Source organism: Falco punctatus, assembly GCF_963210335.1.
Source record: "Falco punctatus genome assembly, contig: scaffold_23, whole genome shotgun sequence".
Taxonomy (NCBI): domain Eukaryota; kingdom Metazoa; phylum Chordata; class Aves; order Falconiformes; family Falconidae; genus Falco; species Falco punctatus.
Genome location: NW_027660078.1, coordinates 2,459,121 through 2,477,705, shown reverse-complemented (window position 1 = coordinate 2,477,705; position 18,585 = coordinate 2,459,121). Strand labels below are relative to the sequence as shown.

Here is an 18,585-nt window from a genome sequence, read left to right as displayed (position 1 = left end):
GTGCGGCAGAGACTGAAGAAATGCGGCATCGACGAGCGGGACGCGGCGGAGCGGTAAGCGGCGGGGGGCAGCAGCGCCGGGCGGTGCTGGGGCGGGGTGTGGGGGGGTTGCGGGCAGCGCCGGCACCCGCAGGTGCAGCTCAAGGGCGCTGGGAGCGAACGGCAGCATCGCTGCGGGGAGCCTCAGCCTGGGCGGGGAGCCAGGGCTGTGCTGCCAGGAGCCCTTGGAGTCGGCCGAGCATCCCCCGTCTTGCCCCGGCCCCCTCCGTGCCCTCGTTCCCGGGGGTGTTGCCTTGCCTGGGGGCGCAGGAGCGGCAGGGGGCCGGCAGCAGCCTGGCCAGGGCGGGTTGCAGAAGGAGCCTCAGGGCCATTCTCCAGGCAGGCTTGGAAGGCAGAGTGCATGCACCTCGGAGGCCTCAGCGTGCGGGGTTAGTAGTTGAGCTGAGCAAGCTGCACTGCCTCAGCTGGGAGTAAAAGAGGGGTAAGCACTGCGTTTAGGAAAGGGTGAATGTGCTGTGTATTGGTGCTGTGTGGACGGTTGCCCGATGTGCCTTTTGTGACTGTGATGTTGCAGCCAAAGCAACATCAGTCTGATTTTAGGTGGCAGTTACTTTGCTGTTTGCTCTGTGGCCTTGGTACAGCTAATTAGTGCCTTGGTTTGGAAGATCTGGGCAGTGCCATGCAGAGGAAGCTGCTGCTTCTGGCAGGTGTTAGGATGTGTGCTTTTGAGTCAAGCACAGCAAGTACTTGGCAGTTATATCTTAGGGAGAAGCCCTGGGCTGCAGCACAGCTCCTCATGGTCCGCTGTAAGCATAAGGGAATCAGCTGAAGGTTTTGGGTCTTGGATGTGTCGAGCTGTTAATGCCTTTTCTGAAAAGACTGAGTCAAAACATCCATGACATTCAGAGGAGATGCTGGTTTAATCAGAGTACTTCAGCATCCTGGGCTGTCTTTTCTGAAGACTGGACTTTTGCCAGCCAGCTAGCTTATTGCCCTGAAAACACCTGAAACTGTCTAGATTTGTAGGAAGGCAATGAAGAGTGCAGTCAGTCAGCATGTGGGCTGTGTGCCTGAGTGTTGCCAGCCAGTGTTTGTTTATGCAGCTGGAGGTGGGTGATGCCATTTAAGGTGGCTTGAGTGCACTTTTGTGCATAATTGAGCTGCCAGAGTCAAGGTGCCCGATGGCATTTATGGAAATAGTTCGGAACGTTTCTCTCTTTTTCTTCTTACTGCTTACTGATTCAGTCAGCAGTGAGTCACCAGCTCTTAGCAGACCCTGGTATGAAATTTCGCTAGTTTTTGCGTTTCAAGTTCATCTTGTCTAGAAAGCTTTTTTTCCTCTGAAGGGTTTCCTTCTGTGTGCCAGGCAATTATCAGTGTTATAACAGGACAAATACAGTCACAAACTGTAAAAAACAAGCCGGGGGCGGGGGGGGAGACGGAGGGAAGAAAGAAAAGGCAGCATACTATGATGAGCACTGTGGTGGTTTTGCCATGATAATGCCCAGTGCTGAACAGCGAGGCTGAGAGCAATTCGGTGGACAGAGCCTGCCTACTTGCTGCAGCCACTGCCCTCTGTACCAGCCATGGGGGTTGCAAGGCCACCTGTGCCCTCTTAGTGCTTGTGGGGGTGATGTGTGTTGTGAGTGACCACCAGATGCAGTTGTGTTTCAGGGCTTCGTGTTGGAAGACTTGGTATCATTGGAAACAGAGGTGAAGAATAGGAAATAATGCAAAGTAACGGCAAAAATGTGTGCATTGGTTGTATGAATATCTCAGTTTTGCTGCTCAGGATTTCCAAAAGCAAAATCCTGCACCAGGAACATGGCAAGGATCACACCAACAGGTTCCTTCCATAAAGTGGGTCCTGTAGCCCATACGACCTCCCGAAAGTGTGCTTGATACAGCATCAGTTAGGAGCAGGCAGCTTTCAGAGGTGGTCTAGCAAAACCTTCAGCCTCACTGACAGAGATGGGCAAAAGTCAGCACAGAGTTGGAAGCACTGTAGGCACAATGCCAGCTAGTCATCATCCTGGGTCAGAGCTCATCGCTAAGGGAGATTTACCCTGTCAGCTGCCTGTCAGACTGAACTCCAGCACTTTCATTGCTTGGCTTGTAGCTGCTGGGTTGTCGGCTCAAGGGCCATTCAAAGTGCGTACTGCCAACCTGCTGTTTCCCAGTGGGGTTGTTTCATGGCTGCTCAGCATCAGCAGTTCTCCTCTACTCTATAGGTGATCAGCGTAGCAGCAACAGGAGCAGGAACAGAATCTGGGCAGTGTCCCCAGGGCTGGGTGGCAGAAGAACTTCGGTGTTACTGGAGGCCTCTTGCAGGGACAGGCAACCCTGAACACTGATGTTCTCTGCCAGCCTGTTCCCCGAAGTGGATCTTCTGTGGAGCACAGCAGGCCTTGCTCCAAGCAGAGCCGTCTCCTGTTGACAGACTGAGAGGCTTGGTTGAGGAGGACAGCAACAAGTCCACAAGTTTTCTGAAGGCTTTTCTGTTTGCAGAGCTGATAGTGACTACTTCACGTCTGTCATGCTTCCTAGTGGTTGGTAGTAGCAGCTTTCAGAGGATTGTGGACTCCTTCATAACCAGTCCTGGTTAGCTTTCAGATAATCTCAGCCAGTCATTTCTTCAGAGATGAAGAATCCTGCATGTTTCCATGGAAATTTCTCAAAAAGTGGTGGTAGTTGCTCTTGAGCTACTCCTCTGTCAGTGCTCCAGTCTGTTCCCTGTCTGTAGCAAGACATTACAAATTCTTTGAAGTTTTCTGTATTTCTCTCATCCTCATCTTTGTTGCAGTGGAGGAGGATGTCAGCTGCCCTGTAACAAGTATCTGCATTACAGATTACTGTGTTTCTGCATCACCTGCCACTGCATTTGTGTACCTCTCCCTTTCCATTCCCACTTAGCCAGGGAGCTGTTGTGCTCCGGTCTCAGCAAGGTACCAAAACAATTGCAAGGCTAGTTGAGCTTTCCTAAATACAGAGAAGGACCTACCTGCAGCGATGTGGTTCAGAGCCAGTGCTGGTGTTCCCCTCAGTTCTTGAGGAACTGTGGGATTGTTACTGCATCACCTTCAAGGGAGGAAGGTCCCAGCTGTTTTCTAGCTTGTCTTCTGCTCTGTTGGGACAGGTGTCCTGCAGAGCAGCAGGTGCTTTGCCTTTGCACAGCGTGAAGCTTGTGCTGATTTGTGCCTCTGATTTAGGGGGAAACACATGCAAGGACTTTCTGGGCAATTTCTTTCAATATAAGTAGGCTGGTTAATTGACATCAGACCTAAGATGTTCTGTGGTTTGAAGGAGGGGTTTTTTTGGGTGGTTTTTTGTGGGTTTTTTTTTTCCTCTGGCAAGGCTTTAACTTGAAGAAAAGAGTTTCATTTTCTTATGCTGGTCATGTATTATGGAAACACAGTATTCCCTCCCTGGAGAGGACTTCCTCTGTAGTAGGCTTATTATGACTATTGTAGTTATACATATCTGAAGGATCAGGTATTACTTCCCTGTACTCAGGATTACAGTGTTCTGCTGTCTGGTTTGCTGCATGTGATGGGGGGCACTTTGGTGCAAGTGAGTACTTGGTTTTGTTGCAGTAGTAAGCAACCTAGAGAAAAAGCAGAAATCCTCAAAGTGCAGGGAAATGCTAATACTCTTTATATAAAGCCCATCTACATCTCTGATACTTCTGGCACATGAATAATTATAGAACTTAGAGGGTTGCTTGCCATGGTTCTCAGATTCCCAAGCTTTTTTGCTGTGCCACGGGTGTAGTCCTGCTGGAGGCAGTGACCAATGCTTGGGCACAGGAATCTGTGCAGATTAAGTTCTAGAGTGAAGGAAATGGCAGCTTACTAAGCAGATGCTGTGGAGGGGTTTTGCTGGCCAGTCTCGGGTGTTTGGTGCGCAACTGCTGTTACTGGTAACAGAATGAGAAATCATTTCTTAAGCTTGCTTTGTGCAAAGTGAAACTTGTGGTTGTATCAATTTATCAGAGCCTGAAATTATTTCTCTAGTTGTCTGTTTGTGCTAATTTAATATGTTTAATTTTTAGGACACCTCTGCATCTTGCTTCTGCGAATGGCCATGTGAGTGTTGTTACATATCTCGTAGAAAACAAGTGTAAACTAAATCTTACTGACAGTGATAACAGATCGCCGCTGATGAAGGTATGTGGAATATGTTATGCTCTTTCAAGTGGGGCTTGTCAACTGTGCATTAAATGAGAGGTGGCTGGTAGGATTCTTTACACAGCTCTGCGTAGAAGCATGCATCTGGTAATCAGCGTGGAATAGGCATATGTTAGCTCAGCTTTGAAGGTGCTCTTATTTTCCAGCATTGGGAAGCTGGGGCAATTGTAACAGAGCGCTGGAAGTTCTTCCTTTTTTGCGTGTTGTTCCCAGGCAGTACAGTGCCAGCAAGAAGAATGTGTAGCTATTCTGCTAGAGCACGGTGCCAACCCACATCTGGCAGATGCTGACGGCAACACTGCCCTTCACCTTGCTGTCCGATCTCCTAATACAACCGTAGCGGGGCTGTTACTTGAGCATAATGCCAATATTGATGCTCGGAATAAGGTAAATTTTTGTATTTGTTGAAGAAGTTCTTTCAAAAAGTTGTATTAGTATTTCTCTGGTAGGGTTGGTTTTTTTTTTTTACTTTTATTTTTAACTTTATCTGCCCTTTCAGGAGGGAAACACTCCGCTTATTCTTGCTATCTCTGAACATCATGAAGATATAGCAGAGTTTCTTCTGCAGAGAGGAGCTGATGTGCATGCTCGAGATCACTGTGAAAGGTGAGTGGTTTGTCAAAACTCTGCATGGGTCTCTTTAGTATTCTTTAGGTTGGATTAATCAGAGGCATGAGAGTGAGCTCTGAAAAAAAAACCCCGGGGACCCACATAGCAGCTATTTCTGTGTGACTTGTGAAAGCACATCTGCGCTTGGCTGTTGTCATACCTCGGTGGGTGCTTTCCTCGTTGAGGACTACAAGAAGGCATTGTCTGTGTTGGCCCTTCTGGCAGGAAACATGCTGTTAGCTCAGCAGCACTGCCTCAGTTTGTAAAAAACATCTCCTGCATAGTGGCATAGTTTGTATGTGAGTGTTGTCTATGTGGAAGCTTTGTCTGAAGATTAAAGGTTTGGTTGTTTTGACTCCCTCTTGCATTTTATGGTTGCTCTTAATATTTAATGAAAACCGCGTTTTCTTTTGCTCATTCAGTAATGAGGAAAGTAGTTTTTGAGAGCAAATAGGAATAAAAATAATTACAGTGTCTGTGTCAAATGATCTACTTCATAACATATTTTTGGTGTTTCAGAACCCCACTTATGACTGCAGCATCTGGTGGACAGCTTAATTTAATAAAAGTTCTTTTTCGATATGGTGCTGATCTTTTCCATAAAGACACTAACGGATGGACAGCTGAGGATTATGCTGTTACTCATGGATATTCTAGGTAAATTTTTGACTTTATTGTTAGAATAGGTTGTCAGTTGTCAGTGTGGCTTTTGAATGTTTTTGGTAATAGCAGCACGGTTTAATGGTGTGTTGAAAGCTGTCCTGAAGCTGTGCTCAGTGACGTCTTCTGATACGTATCGTTCCCTGTGTCTAGTATTAATCTGGATGTTGAAGAAAATTTCCACCCCAAATTGTCTGTAGATGTCAAGTTTTGACGCTAAGCTTGCACCTGCCCAATACAAACTCTAAAACATGTCTGTATCCTACAGTTACCCAGAGGTAGAACGTGGCAAACTGAAATGCATGTCAGTCCTCTCCTCAGACCAGCACCATTGTCCTTACTGACTTCCACTACAATCACCAGGAACTACCAGTCTTTTGTTTCAGAGATCTAACAAATCCCTTTTGTTAAAGTCTTAAGCAGTTTCACCCCTCTTACGGATAGCTTTGTACCTGTGCGTATCCCTTCTCTGAGGTGGTTATGTGTGCTTAACAGCTAGGCTGAAAATACTGTGCCGAGCTGGAGCTAATAGCTTCGTAGGTGTGGATATGCACCTCTAGAGTGAACATGACTGTAGTGAACATTGAAGTAGGTAGTAGTTGTGCAGTAAGTTCTGTCTGTATTACTCTCAGTGAATGCATACAAGTATACGAATTCATACGGCTATGAATACATGTAGGGTGGGTAAGTGGCTGTTAACTGTTCTATTAAACTGTATAAGCAAGTATGTGGTTGTTTTTACCAAATATGTTTCTTCTCTTTCCCTATATAGTCTTTGTAAACAACTGGTGGCATACGCATTCCGGGGAGACAGAGACGAAGGTGGTGCACAAGGCGACACAGTACCTGGCATTCCTCACCGGGCCAGAGCTGCTGGCTTGACGTTGGGTGCACCTGCTGTGGACAGAGGAGGTAGGATCTTTAATCACGCAGGAGCTCACGAGGAAAATCACTGTGGCCTTTTCTTTAGGGGGTTTGTGTTGTCAGCGCTCACTGTGTTCGCCGTTGACTTTAGTGGAGGCATCAGGTGGGGTAGCGCAAGAAGCTTTGTGAATATGCTGATTTGTTGCTGGTTGGAGGTGCTTCTTGTCAGGGGTGAAGGCAGCTGCGGTTTGTGTGCTACGGGCCCACTTACCGGGCTGTTGCGTTCTGCCTGCCAGATTGCCCATCTGTATAGGTTTTCATACAGAGAGAGAAGGGGGACAGGGAAGGAACTAGGTGAGAGTGGTTTTGGTTTTGGGGTGTGTACTTGTACCTGTAGATGGCCATTCAGATTGTGAAAATGAATTGCAAAAGCAGTAGGTTCGTCCTGAGTAGTTGTTCATCTTCCTGTAGCTGGGAAGCAACAGATGAGTTAGCAGGGCCGTACATGTCTTGTTGATTTCCACTGAGTTTGTGCGGTGGTGTTTTAATATTAATGGTTTCACCTGCACTAAGCTGCCTTTAGTGAGTCGTCTTATTTCTCAGCATCAGTTACGATTGTTTCTGTGTAGGTGCTGTAGAGACATACTTAGGAAAAATCGTCTTGGAAAAGTCACTTTGTTAGAAACAATAATGCAACTTCTGTGTGTACTGTATCTTCATGGACATAGTTTGATTCCAGTAAAAATAAAAACCACTTCTACTTCCAGTAATTTTATGAAATAAACATTAAAAAGTCCATATTAACTTGTGATCCAGGAAAACAATTGAATTGCCTTGTTATCAAAAAATTAGCTCCTTCAGTGAGTTCATTTTAAATTAAAAAAACCCAAAACAAACAACTCCTTAATTTTTAAGATCCAGTCTATGCTTATGAGCTCATATAGCTCTAGAGGAATCTTAGAAAACTAATCTTTTAATATAGATCGAACTTCTTGTACTTTACATCTCAGGCCCTACAGTGGGAAGTTCTATCCTTTCTGTTTTTTTTAAGGGTGTTACATCAGAACTTTGTGGCAAATGGACAGCAGACAGTGTTCAAACACAGTTTATTACTCCTTTTTTAAATATGTCGTGAAATATGAGCAAAACATGGGATATTTTTCCGAGTTCACTTTTCCCAGATAGGGGAATTTAATTTAGAGCCAAACTTTGTTCCTTTGACTTAGGAATAGTTATTTTGATCTAGTCAGCGATGTGTGAAGTTTCTTGATAGACTGAAGGAAGATGCAGAGGTTTTTATATTTTATTTTATTTTTGGAAAGGGCTTGGTACAGGTAGTTTAATCAACAAAATGTTGCTGTTACCCAAACAGCACTCTGTGGCTGCCTCCTGTGCACGTAGATAATTGCTGTGGTACCACATTGTGATGACTGACAGGCCTGGGTTATTTTAAAATATGTGGCTTGAAGAATAATACTGTTGTGTGATTCCAAAATTAATATGCCCTCAGGGAAACATGGGTTCTTGAACCAAGTAATTTGCGCAGTTCCTTGAAGACAGTAATACTACTAGCATAAGTCCACAATGTTATGGGAAATCCTCACTTGAAGAGGCCTAGTAAGTGTGAAGAGCATATTTATGTGGGTTAAGGACTTGGGAGGAGAAAGAGTGCGCTGTGGTCTCAAACTGTTTATAGTAGGGCTTGTTTTCCTTGAGTAGTACGAATCTTTTTCTCCTTGTGCTCAGTCTCCTGGAAAATGACCCCGGCCTGTTGAGTGAGAGGGATTAGTAGCATGCAGGGAGCACTTGGTGGCATTGATTCTGCAGTCTCTTGCTTGCACACACAAAGGGCAGGTCCTGCATCCTGAGTCCCTTTGACAGGCTGCAGTAAAAGCTTTGAAGCCCCTGTTAGAGGAGAAGCTCAACTGATCGTGAGACAAAGGAGGAATACCCACTTTGAATTCTTTGTTTTAATCTTGCTCTTCATTCCTGTTTTTCTGGGATTTACAATGTAGTCCTTCCTCCTTTTGCTGCTACTTTTGCACTTGTTGAACATTGTTCAAAATATTCGCCTCTAGTGAGCAAGTTGGTATATTTAAGAAGTTTGCTCATGCTTATTTGAGTGTTTACTTTTTGTCAGAACATGAACCTTTTTGTTGATTACAGACAGACTTGCAAAAACCTCCAAATGAATGGCTTCCACCTCTAGCATATCGAATGACAGACTTTTCAGATTTGAAGTTGGAATTTCTTTGGCAAAAAGTAATTATGTATTTTTTCTAAAAGCGAGGGTTCAGATTTCTAGTATGTCTTCAGTGGCAGCTTTTTTTAGCTGCTGCACTGCATATTGGTGTACTGTTCCTACAGAAACCATTGGTTTTTCATCATAGAGCTCTTGGAAAAGAAACGAGTGCTTCAGTGTGCTTTATATCTGCTGTATCGCCTTTTAAGAAAACAGAAATGGAGAAGGAATGAGAAACAATCTTGAGGTCCTTTTTTTAACTCTTACATGTGTATTTTTGATAGGAGTCCTCTTGCCACATCCATTCCATGTATTTGTGGTAACATCAATATAAGCAGGACTCCCTGTTGCTCTGAGGCAAATGTTATGGCCTTGTCACACAGACGTTTGGTGTTGGGTAGCTGCAATAACAGAACCACACCATTCATTGATATAAAAAATAAAATTTTACTAAGTAGGATGAGTAGAGCAGGCGGATGGTGATTTATATTCTAAAGCTTCTGTTCCACAACACATAGACACGCGTACACACACAAGCACACACGCATGACACTCACACCAGCCAGTGCACCCGTTCTGGTCCAGTTGTGGCCTGCCCTATAGCCCTGGGGGAACAGGGTATTCACTCTGACTGCTTGTCATGCCTGCGTTCTGGCTGGTGGCGTAGCTTCTCTATGTGAACAGTTCAGCATGGTCAAATCAATATATGCAGGGCTTTTACCTTCAGACTGAGGTAGGAGGGGGCTGTGTTTGCATCCGGCACCATCTGACACAACTGGCTAGTGTATCTCCAAAGTTTGTTGGCACCTACAGATTTTTGGGATGCTTAAACGGAGGGATTTTAAGTGTGCCGTATGTATAAAACACTCTACAAATATGGAGGAATTGCATTGGCAGTCAGTGCTGGGCAAGGACTAGTCAAGCTGAGAGAAATTCAAAGTTGGCAGTACAGTAAACTGCCAAGAATCTGTTTCAGTGTTTCAAAATATTGGAATATAGGTATTTTACAATGGAGCAAGTAAATTAAGTTACACTGTTTGACACTGTCCCTTAAGAGTAGAGTTCTGTAGGTTGTGATAGGTTTGGCTTCTACTTCTTGTAACTGTAGAGTAGGCTGATGGTCACAGTACATTCTCCCATTGCTACAGCTTTGTTAATGTACTGGTTAGGTTTTCCAAATTTCTGGGAATTCACATTTACTCTGGTGTCCTTGTTTGGTCTGTCCTTGACATGCCTTTCCCTAAACGGATATAGGAATGCCACAATCTCCTAGCCAGACATCAAGAACAGGAAAACGAAAGAAAGGTATTCTATACAGTAGCATTTCAACTGTGAAACATGTTGTGTGATGTACAAATACTAACACACCTGTGATGTTTATTATCTTGGAGGTCTCTATTCTGATGGTTTTGGTTTTATAAATCAGGTTTGAGAGCAGGCTTTGGGCGCTTTTTGTTTGCGTGTTTTGCACGGGTCCTTTATTACTGGATTGAGTGATTGCTTTGTGTCATTAGTGATAGTAAATAATATTTAAAAAAAAATTATGCTCTTCTGTTACTCCACAATGAAAATGGACTTCAATTAAAGTAGAAACAAGTGATCCCTAGATACTACTTTTCTAGATCCCATTTCTACAGTAGGGCATCAAGATCTGTCTGAAAACTATCTCATAAACTTTCTCTCTTGCTTTTTAAAGGAGAATGGGAACTGGTTTTGATCATTGCTTAAAGTTACTATCCATGGAAAGCAAAAGTTCAGATAACTTACTCAACACGATATGCCCTTTGTTTTCTTTTCCTTTTAATGATTTTGTCTAAGACCTCGGTTTGGCTGTCATCATACAACTTTATGGAAGGCCACCAATCTCCTATTTATAAGCAAGTTCATTTTGTGATGATAGTTAACGAGAACTAATTATCGAGGACTTGAGGAATGCTGAAATAGATACGATGTGGAGGCTCTATTTGTTTTTTTCCTTTCTGTCCTGGGAATTGAAGAGGCCTTTTATTTCCTCTTAGTTGTTGGTAATTGAGAGGTTTTCACACTCTTCAGGCTGGATTCCTAGAGTTCAGATTTCTTTAGTACATCAGTGGTGTGCTAGAGTGCGCTGTCGTTGAGTTTGCAACATGTGCATCTGGGCCACGCTGCCATTCGGAGGGATCTTGACAAGCTGGGTAAATGGACTGTCAGGCCTGTCTTAACAGAATTCAGCAAGGGCAGATGCCAAGTCCTGCACATGGAAAGGAACAACCGTTTGCTACAGCACGTGCTGGAGCTGCCTGGCTGGAGAGCTGCTTTGCTGGGAATAGCCAGAGGGTCTTGGCAGAAAGTGAGCTGAGAATGAGCCAGCAGGGTGCCCTGCCGGCTGAGAAGGTTAACGGTGTCCTGGGCTGTATGAAGAGCAGCATAGCCAGGGGACTGAGGAAGGGGATTGTACGCTGCTACCTGGCAGTCCCTGGGTTGTGTCCAGCTCCCTGGGTATAATTTTGAGCCCCCAGTGCAAGAGAGAGTGGTCTTTCATCCGTGAGCGAGTTCGGTGGAGGGCCATCAAACTTTGCCAGGAGCAGGGCTACTTGCCTTTTGGGGAGAGACTGGGGGAACTGGGCTTGTTCAGTGTAGAGAAGAGATGACTTTGAAGGGGACCCAGCGGCAGCTTCCAGTACGTGTAAGGAGAAGACAGAGACAGGTGCCTCCCAGTGGTGTGTCACATGAAGCAAAGGTACAAGAGGCATAAATGGAAACAAGAGAATTTCTAATGGAATGTGGGCAGCTTCACCATGGTGAGAACAGTAAAACAGAGAGGTTGTGCAGTCTCCCTCCTTGAATGGTTCAAGATCAGAGTGGAAAAAGCCCTGTGCAGCCTCATCTGACCTCAGAGCTGAGTCCGCTTTGAGGAGGCGGTTGGCTGAGAGACTTGCCGAGGTCCCTTGTGACCTGATTTATCCTGTGATCCTGTGTGCAAGTTGCTGTCTTAACATGGATGAAAGCTTGGAGCGTAGTATAGAATGCCCTGGTTACGCCTGTCTTGCCTCTTGAATACCCTTTTTGGTGCAGCGTAGAGAACTGCTGGGGATTTTTCTGCCTGAGGATAGGCATTAGATCTTGGTTATGCTTTTTGACGGTTTTTACCTTTTCAGGATAACCTGTAAGTGGGTAGAGCACCAGCTAGTATAGTATATAAACCAGTAATATCTCTGTCAACAGTGTGTGCTTGTGTGTGCAGTATGAATACTTCAGAAGTTCATTTATTTACTGTCTTGCTAAAGCACCAGTATTTTGTTAACTGTTTATTAACGTAGCATATTCATGCTATGCTGGGTTTTTTTAGTTTAGAGGTAGTTCTTAAACTTTTAGGTATAAAAGTTCAAAGGAGATAAAACTCTAGTCTTTTTTGTTTTGTCAATTCAGTGTGACTTGAGAAAGCAGTTGTTTGGAAATGCATGCATTCATTCATGCTGTCTTACATAAAGTTGACTCCCCAAAGTTTCATTCTGTTATGACATGTAGAGTTGTCCAGGTTAAATGTTTGTATGTGCTGGTTGATTTTTGGCATGCCAAATCTAATTTCAACATGTCAATTAATGTTTGAAGAGCAATAGACGACTTGTCGCAAGGAGACTCAATCAGGTAAGACTTTAAACATACCCAGCACATACCTGAGGAATGATTGGAGAGACACAGTACTCATTTTGCTTTACTTTTTAAGAAGCTTGGAGAAGGAGGGGAGCGATGTCAGTTGGCATACTTCTGAGGAAGAACTCGATTTTTCTCCCAAGGTATGGTGTATTTACAGTAAATGTCCTATAAAAATAAGTGATCTGAAGGCAAGTTTTCTGGGGGATTGAAAGAAACTACAGTTCTAGCCAATATTGTTTTCTCCTTAGAAGCAGTCTCTGACCTGCCAGCCTTTCTTTTGCTGTGAGTTTTTCCTAAAAGACCTGTAGCTGTGGCAGAGCACGCAGTAGATTTGTGGTTTGAGGCAAAAGAGCCATAGGCGACGAGATAAACCACCACAGTTTTGTTTGTTCTTGGTCATTTGAGTCAGATTTTCAGTTTATAAGTTACTAATATAACCTGTTCTGTTCTTCCCCAAACACTGTTAATGTTTCCTGTAGATTTCGTGATAGAATCCTAACTGATAAAGGGCACTTTTTAATGAAGAGGTACTGAAATCCTTCATCACCTAGTTCTCCTTTCCTCCTCATCAGGTTACTCAAGAGTGCTCAGCGGATGAGTTACTCAAATGGGTCATCTTTTTTTCTTCTATTGAGATGGCATTCTGTGCTTGCACGTAATCTCACATTGCATGTTTTCCCTCCTTTTTTTGAATGCTTAGGCAGTATTCTTTTTGTCAGCTACAAGCTCTCAGGCCTGCTTTTTTTGCTAGTGTTCTGAAGAATTATTAACTTCTGCAGGGATGTCTGGAGCATCTGTTCTGTTGCTCTGGGATTCTGCAGCGATGAGGAACCGGTGTTCTAGTTCAACCTACTCTGTAATACTGGAGGTGCAAGCATGTTTAGTTTTAACATGATTTCATTTTCTTGCACTGATTTAAATATAAATTATGCATTTTTTGGGCATGTTTTTGAAATGTAAGGATATTCTGGTAAGTGTACTTGCAGGGACTAATCAATGCATTAAACCTAGGGTTCTTAACAGTTACTTCCCTTGTGCACACTTGCAAGTAAGCATCCAGAAGCTGCGATCTTAAATATAACTGAATTTTACTGAAGTACTACAAATATTAAACCCAGATTTTTAAAACTGCTATGCATGTAACCATAGTTGTGGAAACAATTTTCAGAAGGGTGCCTGCATGGTATTTTGGGGGTGAAATACTCACTGAATTGCGTATGTGAGGAGTGTTTTTGTAGATAGTGGTCAGGTGTTGGCTCCATCCTATACTTCTATCAAAAGGACAGCCTGATTACATTTAGTGTTCAAGGTTTGATGTGACCAAAGGATTTGTTGTTGTCGTTAGTGTTCTAAAAGAAAATAATCATTTATTTACAGAAGCTGCAGAAGCCAAATTTGACATTGTTAATGAATGTTTCCCAGCAGTTCAGGAAAAACAGTAAGCTATTTGGAACAGATTGCATAGTATACTAATGTTTAAAAAACTACTTAGCCAATCTACTTTTATATAATTCTTTTCCTATAGTAAATGAGAAAAGTAGCATTTTGAAAACACAGCACTTGGTCACTTCAGAAAACATAAGTCATGTTGTTAAAATGAAGGTATTATCCCCTCCTAAGCCTTTGTCCCTGGCCAAGTCCTTTCTCCATCCTGCCCATCCTTGACTTGGTTCCTTTTCCAGACGTTCCCAGATTACTCCATTAATCTGGTAACATGCCTGTTGCCATTTCCATAACTCCTTTTGTTGTTTTGACATAACTGCCATGTCTCCAAAGACGGTGAATAATGAAGTATCTTGCAAGTCAGTACCAAAGCAAACTGTCTTTCAAAATCTAAATAATTTGCAAGATAAACAAGAAAGTTGGAACAAGAAAAGCATGATTGGGGTGAAGTTTCGCAGAAATGATGACTCCCTTTTTGCAGAATCTAAGATGACAGACTGGAAAAAAGAGACACCTCAGCTTCTCTCAGATAGTTGTGGTCTTAAGGAGAAAAAGTCAAGCTTCAGTAATGGCTTTGAAAATGATAATAGTTCTTTGTCAGCAGGAAAAAACCCAAGGCTTGAAAGTCAAAGACCAAACTCTGTCTTTCTTGAACATGTGGATGATGAAGATACAGAAGAAGAGCAATGTGAAGTAGATAATAATAAAGTCTGTGAAGCACTGAAACAAGAAAGTGAACACTTGTGCTTGAATAGGTATGAAGAAAATGTAAGAGCAGCATTTCACTCAGGCACCAAAGTAAGTTATATAAGGATGATTCAATCACAAAGGTATTTTCTAAGGGTGATAAAGGTAAGAACCAAAAGGTAAACTGGATTTCTGTTAATATTTCATGTATATCCATCTTTTGATCATCCTTTTTTTATATTAGAAAATGCCTTTACTCCTAACCAAAGCAGTTTCTTAGGTATAAGAATAGTGTTGGGCAGTATTTTCAATATTTTTTTATTGGTTGCAGTGGTTTTGCAGGAAAACAAATAGGCAGTATAATTTTTCTGAAATAAATTCATTTTTTCTCAGTTGTATGTACAGTTTTTATCTGTCAAGATTTATTGCCATTTAGTAAAATACCTGGTGTGATGGCTGAAATAGAGGAAGCAAAAAGTTTGAATAAGATTGAGAGCAGGAAGTTAGTGATTTTCCTGGAGCAAAGTAGAGGAAAAGGAGCGTGTTCCAAAACAATGTAACTGAAATGAAAGCTAGAGTTAGGCTGACATGAAGAATTGCTTCTCCGGAGCTTTGCAGAGCCAGGGCTAATGACTTAGGGCTAATGTCATTGCTGTCTCCTCATAGAGTCCCATGGAAAAACTGAAGGCCTTGTAAAACAAAGCTCAACAAAGTTTCCCTGTTGTCTTACACAGGAAAAGCATTTTTAAAGTTGTCGATGGGTGGCTAAGAAGGTGCTTGCTTCTGCTATTTCCAGCTGTTTGGTCAATCTCTTTTAGGAAAAATCACCTGAACAGGAAGAAGAGGAGAAGGAGCAGGAAAAGGAAGACACAGGTGAAGAGCTACAAACTGCAGTTGTTGAGGGTGTGAAAAACTCTATTTGTAATGATAGCCATCAAGTCCACAGTGCTTCCAAAGACAACACTGGTGAGAGAAGTGAGTTAGTGAATACTGATCCCAGTTCTTCCTCTATAAATATTAATGCACAGTAAATGAACTGAAATGGTGATTGACTTCTGAAACAGTAAGGTTTTCCCTTGCCTGTGAACCCTAGTGGGCATTGGCAAGGAGGAAAGTAGCTTTTGTTCCTTTTCATTCATTCCTGAAGAACAAATTGTGGCCTTGGATTCCAAACGATGCTACATGGAGCAGGTGTCATTCTTTGTTTTTGTTGCTGTGTTCTCCCTGAAGCGATCAGAACAAAACGCACAGTTGAAAAAGAGGAGGATTAGAGAGTCTTGGTGTGACAGTAGTATTCCCCTTTCTGGCCCGTACTGTCAGACTGAAAAGTTGTGGTTGCTCTTGGCTGAAGCTTGGGAAAGATTTGAGTCGATCTGAGAGAAAGCTGTTCTGTTCCAGTGCCTCACCTTGTCCAGTTTTAAAACGTAGAAAGTCTCTCCAGTGCCACGCTTGAGTGTGCTCGAAAGCATTGCCCCGTCAGTCAGGGCTGAGCACTCTGGTACTCACCTCAGGTCTTGGAGCAGGAGGAGAAGGCACACTTTCCACTGTGTGTCTCCAGAGAGTAGAGTGGTGTGGTAGATGTTACCAGAGCGTGTGTAGCTGCTGATCAAATGCTACAGAGCGGGCCTGGCAGAACCTGCTGTATTCCAGGTGTTGTGCCTATACATGCTCTTCTGTCTGTGCATTTTACCATAAGCCTGCATTTGGCACAGTGTGAGTAGTCCTAGCTGAGGCTGGAACCAGCAGTTCCCCTCTGCTAGGACGGGTGCCCTCACTGGTCTCTAGCTCCTTTCCCGTTTTTTGTGTGCATGTCTCCACAAGAGCGAATCCTGAATCAGTTTTACCTAACAGACTAGCTTAAAACAGAGAGATGAAGATAGTTTAATCTGGCCAGGAACCTACTGAGACTGAGCCTTGCGTGTGTCTGGTAGAGAAGAGATTCGGATGTTAGCCCCCTGAGATAGAGACAAGTTGTGTGTTTGGGGTGAGATTTTGGGCGGTGAGCCTCTCCTCTTTTTCAATGGCAATGCTTAGGTGTCTACCTTCTGGGAAGGTGCAGGGTAAAAACTGCTAGTCAAGGAAGGTCTTTTCTGGCAGTGCTACAAAAGGAGCATTGTTTCTTGGTGATTTTAGCGTGAAGATGTGTCGGGTGGTGTTTCTATGGTACTTCTTGTACAGTGGATGGTGGTAGTCAGTGGCAATTTCTGGAGCTGTGGACTGGAGAGCAGGTGACCTAAACTCTGTATGCCACAGGGCTGCAGCGTGCTGGAGCCTTTTCCTGAGTGTGACCCAAACACGTCTTCAGTGCTGCTTGTAGCTGTGTCAGCTGTTGTGCATAGCCATCTTCTGCTGGAGAGGTGGCGATCCAAAGGAAGTACCATGATGTTGTGTGCTGGGTGTGAAGAAACCCTTGAATTCAACACTCACTCCTTAGTTTGTCCTCAGCAACAGAGCCGCTGTGCATCTTTTGGGTGCAGGGGTGCTGGGGAAAAGCAGAGTGAAATAGAAGGGCTCAGTGTCTCACCTCTTACTGCCTTTGTAGGTGCCCTGACTGCGGTGGGAGCAGAGGAAGAGGAAGATGCTGAATCTCCCTGGGATTCTGAGGTATTTCCCGTGAAGGACACCGGGGTTCCCAGTGGGGCGGGGGTGGGGAGCGAGATCCAGAAGCACTCGGAGCTTGGGCCCTGCCGCGGCTGAGGCTTATTTCCCCTTCTCCTGGTTCTGCTGTATGTTTGTAACTGGGGGCCCTTGAAATACTTGTGCTGTGTGCTAGCTGTTCAGCGAGGCTTGGGGTGAAGGTAGGTCGAGCTAATGCTTTGGGTCTCATGGCAACTGGCCCTTGGAGTTGGGTTTCTGGTACAGTATTGCGGCAGTGAAGTTTCTTGCTGCTTAAAATAGTCTGAGCTCCTCACGGGGGCTGGCGGGATTGTTGCTTTTTCACCACACAACTCTATTCCGCTGACGTGTTCAGTGGTTGCCCTTAGGGTCTGCAGCCTAGATGATGAGCTGCTTCGGAAAAAAGCCTTTCTACCTTTTTGACCCTTTTTGAGAGTAGCGTTCAACAGAAATACCACACGTGCTGGCTGTGTTTGCCCTTTTAGTTCTTCCTGTCTGTGGGAATGGGTTAGAAGAAAACGAGCAGAGTCTGTAGCTTACGCCCTCTGACTTTTCTTGTGAGGAAGAAGGAACTCTTCCCCGTCTCCTTCTTACAAATACAAGGCTAAAATATTATTGGGGGGGTTTAGGTAGCTTTGGTTTCTGTAAGCTTTGTCTTGCTCGTCTTTGTTCAACCCTTGCAACTGGGAGTAGCAATGTGTTCGCTCCCCACTGCAGGACGTGTGCCTGGGGAACGTCAGCACAAATTTGAGTATCGGGTACCAGTTCAGTCTGAAAGTTGGGTCCCCCCCAGACCTGCAGTTACGGGTTCGCAACCCACAGCTCGAGTTACCGTGTTAATTCTCCCTTGCGGCTGTGCAGTTTGCCAGCGTGACAGGCTAGTTTAGATGAGTTGTGAGGTTTTTGCCTAAGATCTGAAAACACACAAGTCTGCTGTGATTTTCCCATATACTGTGTCTTGACGTGCCCTTTCCAAGGGGCTGATCAAAGGCTTTTGTGATTCCATGCTGTGCAAGTTGGCTTAGCAGGAACATTTTGCGTAGAAATGAGTTGAGAATTTGTACCGATGCTCACGCCCATGTTTTATGCTCTACAGACGGATTCTGAAAGTCCGGAAGAAGGATCACCTGGTGTGTTGCTTCCAGCTGCAGACAGACACGGAGCACGCTCACGGATAGTTTCAGGGGAGCGCCACACCGGTAACTTCCTGGTGGACTAAATGTTTGTCTGTAAACACGTACAGGCTGAAGTGAGCTTTTATCGATGTCTGCCTTAGGAATGCACTTACGGTGTGGGTGCGCGCTATAGCAATGAAGGGCTTAGTATTTGTTAATTAACACCAGCTGTCACGGCGCTTGCCGGCAAGTTGTAAAGGAAGTTACCTTGTTTGCGTTACGTGTGCCCTTTGGATGTGTTTGTATCTCTTTGGGTTCGAGTTCTTGTGGCATAGTGCTGAAAGTGTATGTGGTTTAGGGCTGACCTGTCTGAACACCTGGACATTCTTGGATGATAACGTAGCAGAAGAAAGCTATGATCTGGCCAAGCACTTTTCCCCCCCGTCTTAATTTTTGATACCTTACTGTTACGCTTTGCCTAGGAGCTAAAACGTGACTGAAAGTTCAGGGTTTGTTGTGAAGGGCTT

At 44.2% G+C, this 18,585-nt stretch overlaps 1 protein-coding gene and 1 long non-coding RNA gene across 2 annotated transcripts; both read left to right on the top strand.

The window, feature by feature from the left end:
• Positions 1-2,216: 2,216 nt before the first annotated feature.
• Positions 2,217-13,406, top strand: LOC308058101. Its single transcript, XR_013925648.1, has 3 exons — positions 2,217-5,452; positions 6,228-6,367; positions 12,155-13,406. It is a non-coding gene; the product is annotated as an uncharacterized lncRNA (long non-coding RNA).
• A 513-nt stretch (positions 13,407-13,919) lies between these two features.
• Positions 13,920-15,529, top strand: LOC308058089 (uncharacterized protein; the record flags this gene model as incomplete). The annotated part of the gene is made up of 1 exon (XM_080412095.1): positions 13,920-15,529. A coding segment is annotated over one exon (591 nt), but the record flags the coding sequence as incomplete, so codon positions are not given.
• Positions 15,530-18,585: the final 3,056 nt, after the last annotated feature.